Genomic DNA, 22,741 nt, shown 5'->3' with positions numbered 1-22,741 from the left:
GGAACATTTTTCCATTTCTTTGTGTCTTCCTCAATTTCTTTCATGAGTACTTTATAGTTTTCTGAGTATAGATTCTGTGTCTCTTTGGTTAGGTTTATTCCTAGGTATCTTATGGTTTTGGGTGCAATTGTAAATGGGATTGACTCCTTAATTTCTCTTTCTTCTGTCTTGCTGTTGGTGTAGAGAAATGCAACTGATTTCTGTGCATTGATTTTATATCCTGACACTTTACTGAATTCCTGTATAAGTTCTAGCAGTTTTGGAGTGGAGTCTTTTGGGTTTTCCACATATAGTATCATATCATCTGCGAAGAGTGATAATTTGACTTCTTCTTTGCCGATTTGGATGCCTTTAATTTCCTTTTGTTGTCTGATTGCTGAGGCTAGGACCTCTAGTACTATGTTGAATAGCAGTGGTGATAATGGACATCCCTGCCGTGTTCCTGACCTTAGCGGAAAAGCTTTCAGTTTTTCCTCCATTGAGAATGATATTTGCGGTGGGTTTTTCATAGATGGCTTTGATGATATTGAGGTATATGCCCTCTACCCTACACTTTGAAGAGTTTTGATGAGGAAGGGATGCTGTACTTTGTCAAATGCTTTTTCAGCATCTATGGAGAGTATCATATGGTTCTTGTTCTTTTTTTTATTGATGTGTTGTATCACATTGACTGATTTGCGGATGTTGAACCAACCTTGCAGCACTGGAATAAATCCCACTTGGTCATGGTGAATAATCTTTTTAATGTACTGTTGAATCCTATTGGCTAGTATTTTGTTGAGTATTTTCGCATCTGTGTTCATCAAGGATATTGGTCTATAGCTCTCTTTTTTGGTGGGATCCTTGTCTGGTTTTGGGATCAAGGTGATGCTGGCCTCATAAAATGAGTTTGGAAGTTTTCCTTCCATTTCTGTTTTTTGGAACAGTTTCAGGAGAATAGGAATTAGTTCTTCTTTAAATGTTTGGTAGAATTCCCCCGGGAAACCATCTGGCCCTGGGCTCTTGTTTGTTTGGAGATTTTTAATGACTGTTTCAATCTCCTTACTGGTTATGGGTCTGTTCAGGCTTTCTACTTCTTCCTGGTTCAGTTGTGGTAGTTTATATGTTTCTAGGAATGCATCCATTTCTTCCAGATTGTCAAATTTATTGCCGTAGAGTTGCTCATAGTATGTTCTTATAATAGTTTGTATGTCTTTGGTGTTAGTTGTGATCTCTCCTCTTTCATTCATGATTTTATTTATTTGGGTCCTTTCTCTTTTCTTTTTGATAAGTCGGGCCAGGGGTTTATCAATTTTATTAATTCTTTCAAAGAACCAGCTCCTACTTTCGTTGATTTGTTCTATTGTTTTTTTGGTTTCTATTTCATTGATTTCTGCTCTGATCTTTATGATTTCTCTTCTCCTGCTGGGCTTAGGGTTTCTTTCTTGTTCTTTCTCCAGCTCCTTTAGGTGTAGGGTTAGGTTGTGTACCTGAGACCTTTCTTGTTTCTTGAGAAAGGCTTGTACCGCTATATATTTTCCTCTCAGGACTGCCTTTGTTGTGTCCCACAGATTTTGAACCGTTGTATTTTCATTATCATTTGTTTCCATGATTTTTTTCAATTCTTCTTTAATTTCCCGGTTGACCCATTCATTCTTTAGAAGGATGCTGTTTAGTCTCCATGTATTTGGGTTCTTTTCAAACTTCCTTTTGTGGTTGAGTTCTAGCTTTAGAGCATTGTGGTCTGAAAATATGCAGGGAATGATCCCAATCTTTTGATACCGGTTGAGTCCTGATTTAGGACCGAGGATGTGATCTATTCTGGAGAATGTTCCATGTGCACTAGAGAAGAATGTGTATTCTGTTGCTTTGGGATGAAATGTTCTGAATATATCTGTGATGTCCATCTGGTCCAGTGTGTCGTTTAAGGCCTTTATTTCCTTGCTGATCTTTTGCTTGGATGACCTGTCCATTTCAGTGAGGGGAGTGTTAAAGTCCCCTACTATTATTGTATTGTTGTTGATGTGTTTCTTTGATTTTGTTATTAATTGGTTTATAGAGTTGGCTGCTCCCACGTTGGGGGCATAGATATTTAAAATTGTTAAATCTTCTTGTTGGACAGACCCTTTGAGTATGATATAGTGTCCTTCCTCATCTCTTATTATAGTCTTTGGCTTAAAATCTAATTGATCTGATATAAGAATTGCCACTCCTGCTTTCTTCTGATGTCCATTAGCATGGTAAATTCTTTTCCACCCCCTCACTTTAAATCTGGAGGTGTCTTCGGGCTTAAAATGAGTTTCTTGGAGGCAACATATAGATGGGTTTTGTTTTTTTATCCATTCTGATAGCCTGTGTCTTTTGACAGGGGCATTTAGCCCATTAACATTCAGGGTAACTATTGAGAGATATGAATTTAGGGCCATTGTATTGCCTGTAAGGTGACTGTTACTGTATATGGTCTCTGTTCCTTTCTGATCTGCCACTTGTAGGCTCTCTCGTTGCTTAGAGGACCCCTTTCAAGATTTCCTGTAGAGCTGGTTTGGTGTTTGCAAATTCTTTCAGTTTTTGTTTGTCCTGGAATCTTTTAATCTCTCCTTCTATTTTCAATGATAGCCTAGCTGGATATAGTATTCTTGGCTGCATGTTTTTCTCGTTTAGTGCACTGAAAATATCATGCTAGCTCTTTCTGGCCTGCCAGGTCTCTGTGGATAAGTCAGCTGCCAATCTAATATTTTTACCATTGTATGTTACAGACTTCTTTTCCCGGGCTGCTTTCAGGATTTTCTCTTTGTCACTGAGACTTGTAAATTTTACTATTAGGTGACGGGGTGTGGGCCTATTCTTATTGATTTTGAGGGGCATTCTCTGAACCTCCTGAATTTTGATGCTCGTTCCCTTTGCCATATTGGGGAAATTCTCCCCAATAATTCTCTCCAGTATACCTTCTGCTCCCCTCTCTCTTTCTTCTTCTTCTGGAATCCCAATTATTCTAATGTTGTTTCGTCTTATGGTGTCACTTATCTCTCGAATTCTCCCCTTGTGGTCCAGTAGCTGTTTGTCCCTCTTTTGCTCAGCTTCTTTATTCTCTGTCATTTGGTCTTCTATATCACTAATTCTTTCTTCTGCCTCATTTATCCTAGCAGTGAGAGCCTCCATTTTTGATTGCACCTCATTAATAGCTTTTTTGATTTCAACTTGGTTAGATTTTAGTTCTTTTATTTCTCCAGAAAGGTCTTTTGTATCTCTCGAGAGGGTTTCTCTAATATCTTCCATGCCTTTTTTGATCCCGGCTAGAACCTTGAGAATTGTCTTTCTGAACTCTAGATCTGACATATTACCAATGTCTGTATTGATTAGGTCCCTAGCCTTCGGTACTGCCTCTTGTTCTTTTTTTTGTGTTGAATTTTTCCGTCTTGTCATTTTGTCCAGATAAGAGTATATGAAGGGGCAAGTAAAATACTAAAAGGGTGGCAACAACCCCAGGAAAATATGCTTTAACCAAATTAGAAGAGATTCAAAATCGTGAGGGGGGAGAAAGGGGATAAAAAGAGGTTCAAAAAGGAAGAAAGAAAAAAAAAAAGAAAAAAGAAAAAAAAAGAATTAAAAAAAAAGAAAACACCTAAGAAAAATATAAAAAAGAAAATATATATATATTAGATAAACTAGTAAAAATCGTTAAAAAAGAAAAAGGTAACAGTTAAAAAAAAATTTTACCCGAAGGCGAGAAAAAAAACCAAAAACTGAAAAAGAAAAAAATTAAATTAACTGCAAGACTAAAAAAAAATCACAGGGAAAAAGCCATGAGTTCCGTGCTTGGCTTTGTCCTCCTCTGGAATTCTGCTGCTCTCCTTGGTATTGAAACCGCACTCCTTGGTAGGTGAACTTGGTCTCGGCTGGATTTCTTGTTGATCTTCTGGGGGAGGGGCCTGTTGTGATTCTCAAGTGTCTTTGCCCCAGGCGGAATTACACTGCCCTTACCCGGGGCCGGGGTGAGTAATCCGCTCGGGTTTGCTTTCAGGAGCTTTTGTTCCCTGAGTGCTTTCCGTAGAGTTCCGGAGGACGGGAATACAAATGGCAGCCTCCTGGTCTCCGGCCTGGAGAGCCCAGGGCCACACTCCTCAGTGCGCCCTCAGAGAACAGCGCCCAGTTACTCCCATCTGCCTGACCTCCGGCCGCGCTCCGTGCTCACCGAGCCTGCGACCGGTTCAAGGTCACCCCGAGCTGCGAGCTTACTGTCGGCTCTGTCTCTGTAGCCGGCTTTCCCGTTCCGATACCCACAAGCTCTGCGACACTCAGACACCCCCGATCCTTCTGTGACCCTGCGGGACCTGAGACCACGCTGGCCCTATGTGGGCTTTGCCCCGGGTAGCCTCTGGAGCGATGTCCCTCAGCAGAACAGACTTTTAAAAGTCCTGATTTTGTGCGCGGTTGCTCCGCCGCTTGCCGGGAGCCGGCCCCCCCCCCCCCCCCCCCGGGTCTATCTTCCAGTCGCTTTGGATTCACTTCTCCGCCCGTCCTACCTTTCAGAAAGTGGTTGTTTTTCTGTTTCCAGAATTGCTGTTCTTCTTCTCTTCGATCTGCCGATGGATTTTCAGGTGTTTGCAATCTTTAGATAAGCTATCTATCTGATCTCCGGTTAGCTGAAGTAGTCTCAGCCTGCTACTTCTCCGCCATCTTGACTCCTCCCCCTAGATTTATTGCATTTTTTAAAAGATGTTTATTTATTTATTTATTTATTTAACAGACAGAGATCACAAGTAGGCAGAGAGGCAGGCAGAAAGAGAGAGGAAGAGAAGCAGGCTTCCCGCTGAGCAGAGAGCCCACTGCAGGGCTCAATCCCAGGACCCTGGGATCATGACCTGAGCTGAAGGCAGAGGCTTTAACCCACTGAGCCACCCACGTGCCCCGTAGATTTATTGCATTTTGGTCAGTGAACATGATCTGCAAAATTGCAGATATTTGAAATCTAGACTGTCAACATGGCCTAGAAAATCGTCATTAAAATAAAAAACCTCCATGTGTACTATTAAATAGCATGTATTTGCTTCTGTTATTTTTGGTTATACATGTATAACTATATAATGTATATAAAAATACTTATTATCTATAATTATATTGCATGTTATATATATATATATATATATATATATATATATATATATATACATATTTTTAGTCTTATTAATTATATAGAACCTCTCTGTCCTTGGCGGGTATGTGTGTGTTTGTGTTGTGTGTGTGTCTGTATGTGCATATGTGTACTTGATCTGTTTTAGAGTAGGACGTATGTTAGACTTTACACATCTTCTTGTTTCATAATGCAGGGACTTTCAAATACTTGGTCTGAAGGAGGGCAAAATTCCTCACCTTTTCCCATCCAAGTCTTGTTTGTATATGCTTGCCTTAGCATAATTGTCAGTTCATATACTTAATTCACACTATAAAGCAGAACACTTCTCAGTCTATAGCATCTTTTATATTTATAACACTTAACATTTTTTTCTAAAAATAGTGAGTTTTGTGTAATTTCAAGGTACATGATCATGATTTTTTTGAAACAAGAGTTCTTTCTTTCAAAGTACTAGGCTCTTCACTTCTGGAAAAATAAATTTCCAATAATCTTTAAGTGTCTGTGTCTTCACCTAAGAGAAAACACAACAAAATAAAATCTCCCTTCACATGCGTATGAGTAACTTAAAAATGTGAATTTTTCTTTTTCTTAGGTATACGAATTGTTTCTGAAAGGGAGCTAGCTCAGTTGGCTCAGGTTCGACCATTATTATTCAATTTTCATGAGCAATCAATCATCAAGGATTGTTTTAAAATGCTTAAGAAAAAAGTAGCAGAATATGAAATCCTCCACGAATTTATGGTAAATATTTTGGTCTTAACAAACGTCTAAATGTGATTTTCCATATTACTAATAGAGGAGTTTTTTCCTTTTTTTAATCTTTTCTTTTAGCTTGAGTACTTTTTGTTTTCAAATATTAAGTCTATTTTTAAAGTAATGGGTTTATATAGCAAAAAAAAGTAAGTTAAATATCATAAAAGGTTATAAAATGGATAAAGTCTTTGTTTTTCCTCTCTTGAGTTCCTAGGCCTCCTTTCCACTACTAGGTTTGTCATGCAAATTTCTGGAAAACTATTGGCCTTTACTAATTATTCTACCTTTTCTTTCCTTTTTTTTTTTTTTAAGAAAAATATCTCACATAGGAAATAATTTCCAAAAATATTATTGGTACATATAGATCTGTCTTATTTTTTTATCTCATTATTTTTAAGTGTTGCATAATGTAGTTAATTATATAGATAAAGACCTTTTTTTCTTTGATTAGTCCCCTGTGATGAACACAGATTGTTCTAGTCTTTGTTCTTTATGAATAGCAATTACCCCTCTTTATATGCTTGTGCTTATGTATGAGTATTCTTATAATAAGTTACTGGAAACACAACCAGTATTTTGTGCTGTCAAATTTTTGATTTTTGCTTATCTCTTATATTGACAAATGACTTTGTGTAGATTTATACTGACACTTATTTGAAAACAAGGGAATAGCTTTCCATATGTTTTTAAGCCTTTTATATATATATTTTTGGTGAAATGTTAGTTTCTATTCTTTGCCCAATTTTCTGTTTATTCTTTTTCTTATTGATTAGTAATTTTATATAATGACGAAATTGTCTCTTTTGTATGTGCTGTATGTAGTAAAATTTCCCCCTTGTTTGTGCTACACAGAAGTGTGCATGTACACACATACACATTTAGTTAGAAGAAATAGCTAATTTTTAGTGGTCAGATATGACAATCTTTTGGAACTTCAGGGTATTCTGTATCCTTTAGATGGCCCGTTTTACTCTAGGATCATAATAATTACTTGATGTCTTTTTCTAATATTTTTTGATTTTTTAAATGTATAAATCTTTGATCCAGCTAGAATTTAAGGTATTTGGTAGCAACCCAGCATTAGATAGCTATCCTGTTGTCCCCATATCCTCTTGAAATTGTGCTTCAGTGATATAAAAGGCCACTTTTTTATATACTGAAGTTCTCTGTAAATTTTAATTTATTCTTGGATTTCTTCTATTGATTTTTTCATGTACTAGTACCAAACTCTTTTAATTAGTGTAGCTATGTTATCTTTTATTATTTGTTAACACTAATCTTCCCTTAGTACTCTTCTTTTACAGAATTGTTCTGCTTTTCCTATAGATATTTTTCCAAGTGAATTTTATAATTGGTTTGCATAAAGATAAGAAAGGTAAAAATCGGATCTATTATCCTACTGCTTAAAACCTTCACTAGCTTCTCATTTGCCATGCCAGTAGTTGCCAACATTTATTTAAAGACTGGTGGTGCCAAGAGTTACTGAAGAGCTTTTGAAAAGTACAGATTCTCAGGCTTTATCCACAAATACTCTAATAGAGTAGAACTGGATACATCTCTACTTCTTTTGTATTTGAAACAAGGCCTTCCTGGGTAGTTTTAGTTTCCCTCTGGGCTAGATTATGTTCTCTCTGCTCTTGTTACCACGTATTTACTTTATTTGCCCAAGAGGAGATGTATGCCCCATGCCTTTATTCCTGTCCTTTCTGCCTGGAGAGATAACCTGCTCACCTCTGCTCTCCTTTCCTTCCACACACACAGACTTTCATATGACTAAATTCTGATGGCAGTCATCAGCATCTTGTGACATTGATCACTCCTCTGACTGGTCTGAAAGCTCCTTAAAGATGGGATCATTTTCAGACTCATCTTTTTATTCCAATATCTAGAGAAGTGCTGGGTATGTACTAAATATTCAGTAAATGTATACTGAGTTCACACTTGGTAATTAAATTTTTTGAAAGGAAGAATTCTTTTATGTATGTATGTATGCATGTATTTTTTATTATGTTATGTTAGTCACCATACAGTACATCATTAGTTTTTGATGTAGTGTTCCATGATTCATTGTTTGCATATAACATCCAGTGCTCCATGAAATCCATGCCCTCTTTAATACCCATCACCAGGCTAACACATCCCCCCACACCTCTTGCCTCTAAAACCTTCCGTTTGTTTCCTGGAGTCCATAGTCTCTCATGGTTCATTTCCCCCTCTGATTTCACCTCATTCATTTTCCCTTCCTTCTCCTAATATCCTCCAGGCTATTCCTTATGTTCCACAAAGAAGTGAAATCATATGATGATGGACTTTCTCTGCTTGACTTACTTCACTCCCCCCCAGTTCCATCCATGCCAATGCAAATGGTGGGCATTCATCCTTTCTGACTGCTGAGTAATATTCCATTGTATTTATGGACTACATCTTCTTTATAAATTATTATTATTATTAACTTAATTATTTTTATTTAAAGTCTTTTTTAAAAAAAATTAAATTATTTATTTTCAGCATAACAGTATTCATTATTTTTGGACTACATCTTCTTTATCTGTTCATCTGTTGAAGGGCATCTTGGCTCCTTCCACAGTTTGGCTATTGTGGACATTGATGTTATGAACATTGGAGTGCATGTGCCCCTTCTTTCACTACGTCTGTATCTTTGGGGTAAATACCCAGTAGTGCAGTTGCTGGGTCATAGGGTAGCTCTATTTTTAACTTTCTGAGGAACCTCCACACTGTTTCCCGAAGTGGCTATACCAGCTTGCATTCCCACCAACAGTGTAGGAGGGTTCCTCTTTCTCCACAACTTCTCCAACTTTTGTTGTTTTTTGTCTTGTCAATTTTTGCCACTCTAACTTGTGTGAGGTGGTATCTCACTGTGGTTTAGATTTGAATTTCCCTGATGGAAGAATTCTTTAATTAGTATCCTCGCTATAATTCCTTCATGGGGCAAGGAATAAATTGTGAGACTGTTTTTAATTTATTTATTTATATATTTTTCTTGCTGTTTTTTTATTATTTTTGTTTATAAAATGATAGATTAATGAATAGGTCCCAAGAAGTGCATGTTCTTTGTGTGTGTGTGTGTGTGTGTGTGAGAGAGAGAGAGAGAGAGAGAGAAAAGGAAAAATATTGAAGTTCAAGGGAAAGAGTATGTTCAGAGAGATTAGTCTGTTCTTTTTTAAAAAAAGGATATTTCTTATTTGTTTGTCAGAGATAGAGAGAAAGAGCACAGGCGGTGGGGGAGCGGGAGGCAGAGAGAGAAGCTTAGCAAGGAGCCTGATGTGGGACCTGATCCCAGGACTCTGGGATCATGATCTGGGCCAAAGGCAGATGCTTCTGACTGAGCCACCCACGTGTTGGAGATTGGTATTTTCTTAATCAAGCAGCTTGTTGATTGATATCTCAATTTTGAGATATTTTAATAGTATTTTTTTAATGGGATTCTGACTTCACTTATCATACAGCACATTTAACATTGGGCCATGCCATATAGAGGTTTAAGGATCATGATCACTGAGGAAGAGCAGATTTTTTTCTTTTTCATTTTGTTATAGTAAATGCATGATTTATATTTCTTACCTTTTAAAGACTTTAGGTAGTAAGAGCCTACCTGATGCGTTCAACTCGGGGAATGATCTACGCAACAGAGAAAAAAACAGATATCGGGATATTCTTCCATGTAAGCTAAAAATGGTTTTGATTATTTACTGTTTGTATTTGGGAAAAGATAAAAAGTGGGTTGTGTGGCTTTTAGTACTAGGCATTTTGACCTGTGACTATGATGAAGAGCTCTGGCAGCTAGCAGTGGGTAGCCTGGGCATATTCTTCAAGATGCTAGGATACATGTTGAATTTCAAGTCTGGCATTTGAGTAGCTATCATAGTGTTATTTATAGATGTCCCTCAGCCTTGTCCTTATGCAAATGCTACTTCTCAGACCATGAACCATCTAAAATATAAAGTCTAGTAGCCTGAGACATCTGTCACTTTTGGTAACCCAACTCTTAATCACCTTCCTTGGCTGTTTTGTTTAGACATACAAATACAATTGGACTCTTCATTTAAAAAAAAATTTATTTATTTTTTAAATTTCTTTTCAGTGTTCCAGAGTTCATTGTTTATGCACCACACCAAGTGCTCCATGCAATATGTGTCCTCCATAATACCCACCACCAGGCTCACCCAACCTCCCACCCCTCTCTCCTCCAAAACCCTCAATTAGTTCCTCAGAGTCTACAGTCTCTCATGGTTCATCTCCCTCTCCAGTTTCCCCCAACTCCCTTCTCCTCTCCATCTCCCCATGTTCTGCATGTTATTCCTTATGCTCCACAAATAAGTGAAACAATATGATAATTGACTCTTTCTGCTTGACTTATTTCACTCAGCAGAATCTCTTCCAGTCCCATCCATATTGCTACAAAAGTTGGGTATTCCTCCTTTCTGATGGAGGCATAATACTCCATAGTATATATGGACCACATCTTCTTTATCCATTCGTCCATTGAAGGGCATCTTGGTTCTTTCCACAGTTTGGCCACTTTGGTCATTGCTGCTATGAACATTGGGGTACAGATGGCCCTTCTTTTTACTACATCTGTATCTTTGGGGTAAATACCCAGTAGTGCAATTGCAGGGTCATAGGGAAGCTCTATTTTTAATTTCTTGAGGAATCTCCATACTGTTTTCCAAAGTGGCTGCACCAACTTGCATTCCCACCAACAGTGTAAGAGGGTTCCCCTTTCTCCACATCTTCTCCAACACATGTTGTTTCCTGTCTTGCTAATTTTGACCATTCTAACTGGTGTAAGGTGGTATCTCAATGTGGTTTTGGTTTGAATCTCCCTGATGGCTAGTGATGATGAATATTTTTTCATGTGTCTGATAGCCATTTGTATGTCTTCATTGGAGAAGTGTCTGTTCTTGTCTTCTGCCCATTTTTTACATGATTATTTGTTTTGTGTTTTGTGTTGAGTTTGAGGAGTTCTTTATAGATCTGGGATATCAGCCCTTTGTCTGTACTGTCATTTGCAAATCTCTTCTCCCATTCCATGGGTTTCCTTTTTGTTGTGTTGTCTATTTTTTTTGCTGTGGAGAAGCTTTTGATCTTTTTTTTTTTTAAATTTATTTTTTATTTATTTTTGGCATAACAGTATTCATTATTTTTGCACCACACCCAGCGCTCCATGCAATCCGTGCCCTCCATAATACCCACCACCTGGTACCCCAACCTCCCACCCCCTGCCCCTTCAAAACCCTCAGATTGTTTTTCGGAAGCTTTTGATCTTGATGAAGTCCCAAAAGTTTATTTTTGCTTTTGTTTCCTTTGCCTTTGGAGACATATTTTGAAAGAAGTTGCTGTGGCCGATGGCAAAGAAGTTACTGCCTATGTTCTCCCCTAAGATTCTGATGGATTCCTGCCTCACATTGAGGTCTTTTATCCATTTCGAGTCTATCTTTGTGTATGGTGGAAGAGAATGGTTGAGTTTCATTTTTCTACACATAGCTGTCCAATTTTCCCAGGACCATTTATTGAAGAGACTCCACCCCCAAACTATTAGAATTCATACAGCAATTCAGTAATGTGACAGGATACAAAATCAATATACAGAAATCAGTTGCTTTCTTATACACTAAGAATGAAAACACAGAAAAGGAAATTAAAGAATCAATTCCATTTACCTTAGCACCAAGAGCCATAAGATACCTGGGAATAAACCTAACCAAAGAGGTAAAGGCTCTGTACTCAAGGAACTACAGAACACTCATGAAAGAAATTGAAGAAGACACAAAAAGATGGAAGACCCATTCCATGCTCATGGATTAGAAGAATAAACATTGTTAAAATGTCTTTACTGCCTAGAGAAATCTATACTTTCAATGTCATTCTGATCAAAATTCCACTGACATTTTTCAAAGAGCTGGAGCAAACAATCCTAAAATTTGTATGGAAATAGAAGAGACCCTGAATTGCTAAGGAAATGTTGAAAAAGAAAAACAAAACTGGGGACATCACGTTGACTAGTTTCAAGCTTTACTACAAAGCTGTGATCACCAAGACAGCATGGTTCTGGCACAAAACCAGACACATAGACCAATGGAACAGAGTAGAGAGCCCAGATATGGACTCTCGATTTTATGGTCAACTAATCTTTGACAAAGCAGGAATAAATATGCAGTGGAAAAAAGACAGTCTCTCCAATAGATGGGGCTCTTTATATCCTTTCTCCTGGACAATAAAACTGCCAGTCTACCCTCCCAACAAGAGGCTGCTCTTTATGTGTCTCTAAGGGCCCTCCACATTGCTTTCCTGTGCTGGGTGAAGCTAATGCCCCTCTCCTCCACAGCCAGTTACTCACAGGATTTCTCTATCTCAGGCCATCCAAAGAGCAGAAACAAAATACAACACATTTTTAATCTTAGGTAGGAAATGTCATTCTATGCCTCACATTAAAAAAAAATTTTTTTTTCCAAATTACTTTACCGTTTTTCCTCCTCCATCTTGACCGTCCTCCTTTCTACTCTATCTTATTTAATATAACCACCCTGTTGCCCAAGCGAGAAGACTTTGAGTCACCTGCGATATTTAAAAGTGGTCATAAAGTCCTTTTGATTCTACTTCCTTAATACCTCCAGAATCCGCGCCGCCCCCCCATCTCTCAGTTCCCATGGCTGCTAACTGAGATTCAATCTGCCTGTTTCATCTCTCAGCTGGTCTGTTTTCTTCACTGCCTCCATGCCCATTTACTCACAGCAGCTACCGAAATGATTTTCCTAAAACACAAATCCCTTCCAAATCCTTCTTTGGCTCTCTGTTATTATTTTGGTAAAGCGCTTTAGCAGCATGGCATAAACTTCACTTTTCTTGGCTCAGCTCTTTCACAGACTTTTTTTGGTTTCTGAAATTCCTTCTCTTTCTCCTGTCTCCAGGCCTTTGAACCCACAGTTCTTGCAAGAACCAGCCATCCTCCCTTTTTTCCTGAGGTGATTCTTGCTGTCTTTCAGAGCTAACTCAGTCAGACCTTGTTTTCCTCAAAGCTAGGTTTGACTGTTTCTCCAATAGCCTCATACCATCTTGTGACTGCTCGTCCCAACTTACCAAATTATCTTTTAATTATCTTCTTATGTTCCTGTTTCTCCCACTAGACTTAAGGTGGTTATGATAGAAATTATGGTAGAACAGTGACTGTCATAATCGGATCAATACCTTTATGCTTAGTTGGTTCATCCAGATGTAAAACAACTTTATGATTATAAAATTAATAAGTACCTTCCCAGATAATTAAAATATTTTATTTTGCTACCTTCTTTGGGGAGAATGTACAGAAATACATTGATGAATATTTCTGAAATCATGGTAATGAACCAGCATTAGACATTTTAAGAGATAATGTTAACAATTTGGTGCTACTCTGAGAGATCAAAGTACCAATTGTATAATTCCCATCCCTGTATGTGCAATTATCCCTCAAGAAACCAAATAAATGCAAACAAGCCTTTAAAATGAGGCTCTGGGGGCATGCCTTGGTGGCACAGTTGATAAGAGTCCAATTCTTGGTTTCAGCTCAGGTCCTGATCTCTGGATCATGAGATTGAGCCCCACATCAGGCTCTGAGCTCAGTGCAGAGTCTGCTTGAGATTCTCTGTTCTTCTCCCTGTGCTCTTCCTGCTTGTGCTCTCTCTCTCTCAAAATAAAATTAAAAAATTTTTTTAAAGATTTTATTTATTCATTTGATAGACAGAGATTACAAGTAGGCAGAGAGGCAGGCAGAAAGAGAGGAAGGGAAGCAGACTCCCTGCTAAGCAGACAGCCCAATGCAGGGTTTGATTCCAGGAACCCTGAGATCATGACCTGAGCCAAAGGCAGAGATTTTAACCCACTGAGCCACCCAGGTGCCGCATAAAATAAAAATCTTTAAAAAAAAAGAGGCTCCAGGTATTTTAAGAAGCTTGTTTAAGAATATGGGGTATTTGATATGGCATTAACTCTTTACTCTGGGTACAACAAGAGTAATAACTAAAGAGAAAAGAGATGCAAAGATATGAACAATAAAATTCAATGATTAAAACTAGGGAAAGTCATGTGAAACTTTTTGCTTTTCTCTTAAAATCAATGGTTATTAAGCCGAGTTCTGTTTCAAAGTTCACTGATTTATCTAACTTATGTCACTGTGTAATTTAATCTCAAATAAGCCTGTTCAAGTGACAGTCATAGAAATTTTCTTTGATTTCTTTGCCACACATTTCTTGAATTAATAGAGAAGATTCTTAAGGAATCACATGAAGAAAGCCAGAAAAATAATTAATTTTTCCCTCTTTTCAAATGCCGAGAAGGCTAACTGGAGGATTCACACATCTTAGGACATTGCAAGTATATGAAGTCCTCACTCTCCATGGCTCCAGTACTCACAAATTTCAGTGAGTGTGTTTAAAGAACTCCAGTCCCTCAACAATATAATTCAAATTTCAGTAATCACAATATATTAACTGAGAGGAATTGCATAAAGTACAAACTTCACGTCTAACTCTTCAGTCTGCAAATCACTATGTAAATAACAGATGCTCATCATGATCACTGAATAATCATGTCACTTCTTTTTTCTTTTTTCTTTTTTTTTTTTTTTACTCCTTTTAAAATATGTCTCCAGTTGGTCACTCTGTATCTGTTGTTCAGCTCATGCACAGAGAGCAAAGCATGTAGTTGTATTGCCTCCTTATTTTTCAGTGATAAAACCTCATTACATTTTATAAAAATGAATTATCAAAAGTTTATTGGTCAACAAAGATGAAATTGAAGCAAAGAAAGGAAAAGTAATAACACTGGGGGTGAAATTCTGATAGAATGTGAATTGTTATAGAAGAAATAGATTATGGAATAATTATAATTTGTCCTATTGATTATTAAGATCTTAAGTATAGCTTCAGCTTGCATGGTCATATTTATGGCCCTATACTACTGTGCAAGGCAGGAAAGGGCCTCATTATGTAGTCCAAGGATTTTTAGGTGTAAAGACAACATCTTGCATTTCTATAACAGTTTACAATTTGGCAAAGCATTTTAAAATGCATAATCTTATATAATCTTCATAAAATATCTCTGAAGTAGACCATTGGATAATAATATTAATCCATATGGATTCCTTTCAGTTAATATATTGTGATTACTGAAATTTGAATTATGTTATTCCATAACATAATCCATAATTCCTACTTCATAGCAGAGGGAATAAGCTCTGAGGGTAAAGGTGTTTTGAAAGCTAATAAAGGAGAGGGGACATACCACAGGTCACGTTCTGTAACTTCTGGATGAATACTTTTCTGTTACTTATCTTTTGGTTAGGATCCATTCAGATCTAACTAATAATGATAGTGACTTATATTTCTAGTAGTTTTTCATCTTACAGAGCATGTTTACACTTATATCTCATTAAGTGCTGCCTAGAGTCATGTAGATGTAGACGATAATATCTGCATTTAAGATGAGAGTGATGAAGTAAGGATAATTTCAACAAATGGTTCTGGACAATTGTATATTCCTCTACTAAGAAATGAACTATACCCTTACCTCACATCTTATACAAAAACTAACTCAAAATAGATCATAGACCTAATTTGAGTTAAAACCATAAACTTCTGAAGAATACTTGAGAAAATTTAATGTCCTTGAGTTTGGAATATTTGTTTTTAATAGAACATAAAACCCCCAAACTATAAAAGAAAAAAAAGCAAGTCAGACTTCTTTAATTTAATTTAAAAAATAATATATTGCCCTACAAATATATATATTACCCTTCAAAATTAAAATATATATATTGCCCTTCAAAGTATGCTGTTAGGAAAATGAAAAGGCAAGCAACAGACTAGGAGAAAAATACATTCAAAACATTTATCTGACAATATATTTATATATATTTATATATTCTAATATATATAATCTATATATATATATTTTTTATTTTATAAACATATATTTTTATCCCCAGGGGTACAGGTCTAATCTATATATTTTAAATACTGACTTGTATTAAATATATATATATATATAAAGAATTTCTACAACTCAATAAGAGGACAAATAACCCAACAATAAATGAGAAAAAGACTTAAGTGGCTGCTTCAAAGAAGATGTATGGGTGACAAATATTGAAAAGCTGTTCAACGTCATTAATCATTAGGAAAACAAAAAACTATAGTAAGATACACTTCACATCTGCTACAATAGAAGAGTTTAACAATTTCTTATAATATTAAGCATGTGTCTACCACAGGAGTTAGCATTTCTACTCCTGTGTATTTACCTAAGAGAAATTGAAGAATGTATCTACATATAGACACATATATTAATGTTCATATCAGTTTTCTTTGCAAAAGCAAAAACCTGAAAACAACCCAGTATCCATCAACAAGAGAGTGGATAAACAAATTTGGTATGCCCATTCATTGGATAACACTCAGCTCTAAAAAATAGTAAACTAATGATACAGGCAGCAGCAAGGATGAATCTCAAAATGATGTGGAGTGAAAGAAGCCAATCAAAAGAGTATGTACTGTACATTATCGACTGAACTGTGTTATTTCAAGATTCCTTTGTTAAAGTCTTAATCCTAGTACCTCAAAATGTGACAGTTCTTAGAGATAGGCCTTTAAGGAGGTGATTAAAACAAAGTGAGGCCCTTCAGGTCCCTAATCCAATCTGCCTGAAACTCTTGTCAGAAGAGAAGTTAGGACACTTGAAAGACACTAGGGATGTATGGACACAGAGGAATGTGGGGGCAACATGAGGACACCACAAAAGGCAGGCCTGTTCAAGCCAAGGGGAGGCCTTACAAGAAAGCAACCCTGCTGATGCCTAGGTCTTGGGCTTGTAGCCTCCAGAACTGGGAAAATGTCTGTTGTTTAAACTATCCAGTTTGTGGGGTTTTTTGTTTTGTTTTAAGATTTTTATTTATTTATTTGACAGAGAGAGAGAGAGATCACAAGCAGGCAGTGAGGCAGGCAGAGAGAGAGAGGAGGAAGCAGGCTCCCTGCTGAGCAGAGAGTCCAATGTGGGGCTCAATCCCAGGACCCTGAGACCATGACCTGAGCTGAAGGCAGAGGCTTAGCCACTGAGCCATCCAGGTGCCCCTGTTTTTTGTTATGGCAACATGAGCAGACTAATATACTGTATTACTCCAATTCTGTAAAATTCTAGAAAATTCAAAGTAATTCATAAAGTTTATCAGTGGTTGCCTTGAGGGCAAGTGTGGAGCAAGCGGGATAGATTACCAAAGAGCATGAGAAAATTTTAGCGGTGATCAATATGTTCAGTTATCTCTCTTGTGGTATTAGTTTCATGGGTGTGCATGTGTAATAATTAGACTTCAATACACTTCTAATATTTTGTATACTTTACCATTATAATATATAAATGGCTAGAAAAATACAACTTGTCTATGGGAGAGATTTAATAAGCATCCATACTCCATACATTTGGTGAGGTTAGTGTATATTTGTTTGTTTGTTTGTTTTTAAGATTTTATTTATTTATTTGTCATAGAGAGAGAAGCAAGAGCAAGCACAGGCAGACAGAGTGGCAGGCAGAGGCAGAGGGAGAAGCAGGCTCCCCGCCAAGCAAGGAGCCCGATGTGGGACTCGATCCCAGGACTCTGAGATCATGACCTGAGCCGAACGCAGCTGCTTAACCAACTGAGCCACCCAGGCATCCCTGTTTGTTTGTTTTTTAAGATTTATTTATTTGAGAGAAAGAGTGTGTGGGGTAGGGCCAGAGGTAAAGGAAGAGAGATAACCTCTAGCAGACTCCCCAGAGAGTGCAGAGCCCAAGTGGGGCCCAGACCCACAACCCGGAGATCATGATCTGAGCCAAAATCAAGAGTCAGACATCCAACCAACTGAGCCACCTGGCACCTCAGTATGTTTGGTTCTATTACTACTATCACCACTGCCACCAGTAGTAGTAGTAGTAGTAATATGTTTCTATGTACTTGGTGCTGATCTAAGTTCTTCATAGTAGTAAATCATTTAATCCTTACCATAAACCTATGATGTTGGTACTCTTAGTATCTTTGCTTTACAAAAAAATCTAAAATAAATAATTAACTTTCCCCTAGTCAACACTGCAAATGGGCAGGTCTAGGTTTCAAACCTATGTTAAACCACTATGTAATAGTGCTTCTGTATATTCCTTTTCCAGACTATTAAAGGATTTTTTTTAATATAATTTTTTATTTTTATAAACATATATTTTTATCCCCAGGGGTACAGGTCTGTGAATCACCAGGTTCAAAAATGAACTATTAAAGGATTTTCTTGTGCTATATGTTATATTCTATTTCAAGAACCATTTTAGCACATAATGATAGATTCTCATTCTTTATATAGATATAAAACTATATTTTACAAAACTTGTTTCTCTCTACTGTTTCCCTTTCTTTCCATTATCCCTTAATTTGAGGTCTCTGTTCTCATTCATTAGTTGTTTGGTTAGAGACAGGCTATGTAGTTGATATAGTTGCCTCAGACTCTATCTGCGGCTCTCTCTCCCTTTTTTATTTTCTTACCCTGATAAATAAGTATTTTTGTTGATTTTTGAATTGTGGGATTCCAGTCCATTTCTCTTAAGTTTTTCTGAGTGTTACTTCATTGTCCCCCAGCTTCCAGTGTTTTAGGTGAGAAATACAATGGTAATGTGACCTTATTCTATAAAAAACATATTCTTTCATTCTGAAATATTTTAACATTTTGATTTTTTTCCTGGAGTTTGGGAACATTACTCTGTAATTTTCATTTCATTGGTCTTATTTAGAATCTGTGGAGCCCTTTTTTAAAAAAAGATTATTTATTTATTTATTTTACAGAGAGAGAGAGAGAGAGAGAGAGAGAGAGATCACAAGCAGGCAGAGAGGTGGGGGGAAGCAGGCTCCCTGCTGAACAGAGAGCCTGATGAGGGGCTCAATCCCAGAACCCTGAGATCATGACCTGAGCTGAAGGCAGAGACTTAACCCACTGATCCACCCAGGTGCCCCCTGTAGAGCCTTTTAATCTGCAGACTCAGTCTTCCTTTAGCTTTAGGAAAGATGCTTCAGTTATTTGATAATTGCTCTTCCTCTCTCTGCTCTGTTTTTCTTCTTATGATTTTTAGGGCTGGTCTCTTGGATCTGTTTTCTAAGGCTTTCATCTTTTTCCCATTTATTTCATTGCTTTTGCCTTTCCCTAGTTTTGCATGTACTTTCCTGCCCCCTGTAGTTGTTATCGTTACTTTCTTTCACTTGGTCTCCTAGGGAACTAATTTCAAGTTTCAAGAAAGACCTTCCTCCCTTAAATCATCTACTAAAATTTTTAGCTCGTGTGATGCTTAGTCTCATGTGTCAACTTGGCTAGGCCATACTGCCCAGTTATTTGGCCAAACACTGGTCTAGATGTTGTTGTAAAGGTATTTGTAGATGTAATTAATATTTAAGTCAGTGAAGTTTGAGTAGTTCAGATTACCTTCTATAATATGGATGAGCTTCATCCAATCAGTTGAAGGTCTTACAAGAAAAAGATTAAGGTACCCCAAGAAAGAAGCCATTTGGCCTCCAGATTGTCTTTGGACTCAAGACTACAAGATCAGTTCTTTTATGGATCTCCAGCCTGACACTCTGCCCTGAAAATCTCAGACTGGTGAGTCCCCACAGTTGTGTGAGCCAATTCCTTAAAATACATCTCTCTTACTGTGTGTGTATGTGTCTTCGTGTGTGTGTGTGTGTAGCCTACCAATCCTGTTTCTCTGAGAATACTGACTAAAACAAATTTTGGTACCAAGAATGATTCAAGAGGAACAGAATCTTAAGGAAGAGTTTTATGAAACGTTTTTGTACTCTGATAAAATTTAAAGGCATTAGTGACTCTATTTCTAGTAATAAAGAGAGCAGTGATAATCCATGGTGTGATAATGGCAGTAGAGATACAAAAAATCTCATCCCTGGATATTCCTTCTCAAATACTTACAAGAAGCAAGGTCTGTATGCCTATGTATTCCATACCTTAGAATGTTTTTGTCAAACTAACAAGTGTAATGAGATTGGCTGGTTGCTTCTAATTGTCTTGGGCAAAGTAGGGAAAGAAAAGGATGATCTCAGGGATTTGAATTTCTACCCCAAGCACCACATAAATAGCCTACAAGTTTTAATATTTTCCCTGAAAGAAACCCACCTCTTCTGTAAATGACTGACTTAGTATAAATTCTCCACCTTGCAAGTTATTTGCTTTTAAAAGGAAGGCATTGATTGGGAATCAATAGGATTCTGAAAACTAGAATGGAAACATATGGGAAGATCCTGATGAAGATGGGCACATCAAACCCCTAAACACTGAAGAGTCTTCTTTGCCAGTATTTACTCACACTGGCATTAATCTGACATTAATTATGGAAGACCAAAAGTCTCACCCTGGTCCACCAGTAAGAGTGGCACTTATGGAAGTCAGATGAGCAACGGGTCTATTGGGGCTTAGCTTGGGTCCATTTCATAGTGGGTCCAATAGATTTTGAGCCACTGTGGTTATTTCTACAGTTATGGAATGTGTAATTGGAATAGACTTACTCAGTAACAAGCAGAAAACCCACACTAGTTCTCTGACCTGTGCAGTGAGGCCAATTATGGCTGTACTTGATAAAGGCCAAGTGTAAGCATGTAGATCTTCTATCTGGGAAAAGAGTAAAGTAAAAGCAATAATGGGTTCCTGAGAGAATGCAAAGAGATTAGAGCCACCATCAAGAATTTAAAAGGTGTGGGGGCACCTAGGTGGCTCAGAGGGTTAACCCTCTGCCTTCAAGTTGGGTCATGGTCTCAGGGTCTTGGGATCAAGCCCCACATCAGGATCTCTGCTGAGAAGAGAGCCTTTTTCCCATCCTCTCCCTGCCTGCCTCTCTGCCTACTTGTGATCTCTCTCTCTCTCTGCATCAAACAAATAAATAAAATGTTTTTTTTTTAAAGAATTTAAAAGATGCAAGGGTGATGATTCCCATAACACCCCTGTTCATCTCACTTACTTCACCTGTGTAAGAAACAAGTGGATCTTGGAGAATGACTGTGGATTATTATAAACATAAGCAGGTGGTGACTCCAACTACAACTGTTGTACCAGATGTGATTTGGTTGCTTTTAGAAAATTAACACATCCCCTGATAGCTGGTGTATATGTACTGATCTGGCAAGTGCTTTTTCTCCATACCTCTTAGTTAAGACCACCAGAAGCAGTTTGCTTTCAGCTGGCAAGGGCAGGAGTACACCTCCACTGCCCCATCTCAGGAACAGATCCATTCTCTAGCCCTGTACGTCATAGTTCCCAGGGATCTTGATTACCTTTCCCTTACTTAAGACATCACACTGGTCCATTATATTGATGACATTATGCTGATTGAATTAAGGGAATAAGAGGTAGCAACTACTTGTTCCAGACTTATCCATAAGACATTTATGCGTCACAGTGGGGAAAATGAGTCCAATGAAAATTCTACCTTAATTGAAAGTTCTAGAGGTCCAGTGGTGTGGGGAATGCCAAAATAATCCCTTCTGAGGAGGAAGAGAAGGTGTTGCATTTAGCCCCTCCTATAGCCCAAAAAGGTACAATGCCTAAGTGACCTCTTTGGACTTTGAAGACAATATATTTCTCATTTTGGTGTGCACCCTAGCTCATTTTACTAAGACTAGTTCTGAGTGAGGCCCAGAATAAGAGAAAGCTCTACAACACATCCAGGCTGCTGTGCAAGTTGCTCTGTCACTTGGACCATATGGTCCAGTGGATGCGGTGGCAGGGGCAGCTAGGGATACTGTTTGAAGCCTGTGACAGGCCCCTACAGGTGAATCTCAGCTCAGGCCATGGGCCTTTAGAACAAAGGCCTGCCAGTATCTGTATAACTACTCTTGTTTTAAGGAACAGTTTTTGCCTTGCTGTGGCATATTTGTAGAGACTGAACACTTAACCACAGACCATCAAACTGGAAAGTAGAGCGTGCACAGCAGCATTCCATCATCAAATTGAAGTGGTATATACAAGATTGGGTTTGGGCAGGCGTTGAAGGCAGGAACAAGTTAGATGAAGGAGGCAAAATGTCCACCACGGTCCCCATTCCTCTTACATTACCTATTCTCTTCCAGTCTACATCTGCGGCCTCATGAGTACCAAGGAAGAGACAACTAGAATGTGGTTTACAGATGGTTCTGCACCATATGGAGACACCACCTATAAGTAGACAGCAGCAACACTATAGCCTTTTTGGAGGGGACATCCTTGAAAGACAGTGATGAAAGGAAATATTTCCAAATGGTAGAACTTTTAGTAGTATACTTGGTTGTCCATTTTGCTTAGGTGCAATGGGCAGAGGTACAAATCTGTACCAATCCAGGGACTGTGGCCAGTGGCCTTGCTGGATGGTCAGTGACTTGGAAGGAACATGATTGGAAGGTTGGTTATAAGGAGATCTGAGGAAGAGATGTGTAGGTAGACCTCTCTGAATGGGCAAAAACCATGAACATATTTGTGTGATATGTAAATGTTCATTGAAAGGTTACTTAAGGAGAGAATTTTAATAATCAGGTGGATAGAATGACGCATTCTGTGCATACCAGTCAGTCTCTTTCTCAGCCAATCCCATTGTTACCCAATGGATTCATGAACAAAGTGGAAATGATGGTGGGAATAGAAGTTATGAATAAATAGACTCAGCAACGTGAACTTCTAGTCACCAAGGCAGACCTTGTTATGATCACTGTTGAGTGTCCAGTTTGCCCACTACAGATCTCAAAACTGTGGCCCCAACATGACACCGCTTCCCAGGGTGTTCAGCCAATACCTGATGACAGGTTGATTACACTTCTATCACAGAAGGAACAGTGCT

The 22,741-nt window shown here is 37.9% G+C and overlaps 1 protein-coding gene across 12 annotated transcripts in view; it reads left to right on the top strand.

Annotated features, from left to right (window-relative positions):
* Nucleotides 1-22,741, top strand: part of PTPN20 (protein tyrosine phosphatase non-receptor type 20) — a 149,148-nt gene that overhangs the window by 72,300 nt on the left and 54,107 nt on the right. For 9 of the 12 annotated variants that reach the window (XM_082718419.1, XM_082718424.1, XM_082718414.1 and 6 more), the window contains 2 exons: nt 5,706-5,854; nt 9,458-9,548. The exons of 1 other annotated variant lie outside the window; for it this stretch is intronic. In XM_082718419.1, coding sequence (XP_082574545.1) covers nt 5,706-5,854; nt 9,458-9,548 — 240 coding nt within the window. The remainder of the gene's footprint in view (nt 1-5,705; nt 5,855-9,457; nt 9,549-22,741) is intronic. 2 more of the 12 variants (XM_082718416.1, XM_082718417.1) reach the window with 1 other exon arrangement.

This window comes from Mustela nivalis, assembly GCF_964662115.1.
Source record: "Mustela nivalis genome assembly, chromosome: 2".
NCBI lineage: Eukaryota > Metazoa > Chordata > Mammalia > Carnivora > Mustelidae > Mustela > Mustela nivalis.
Note: the sequence above shows the minus strand (reverse complement) of the source record. Positions and strands in the feature narration are given on the sequence as shown.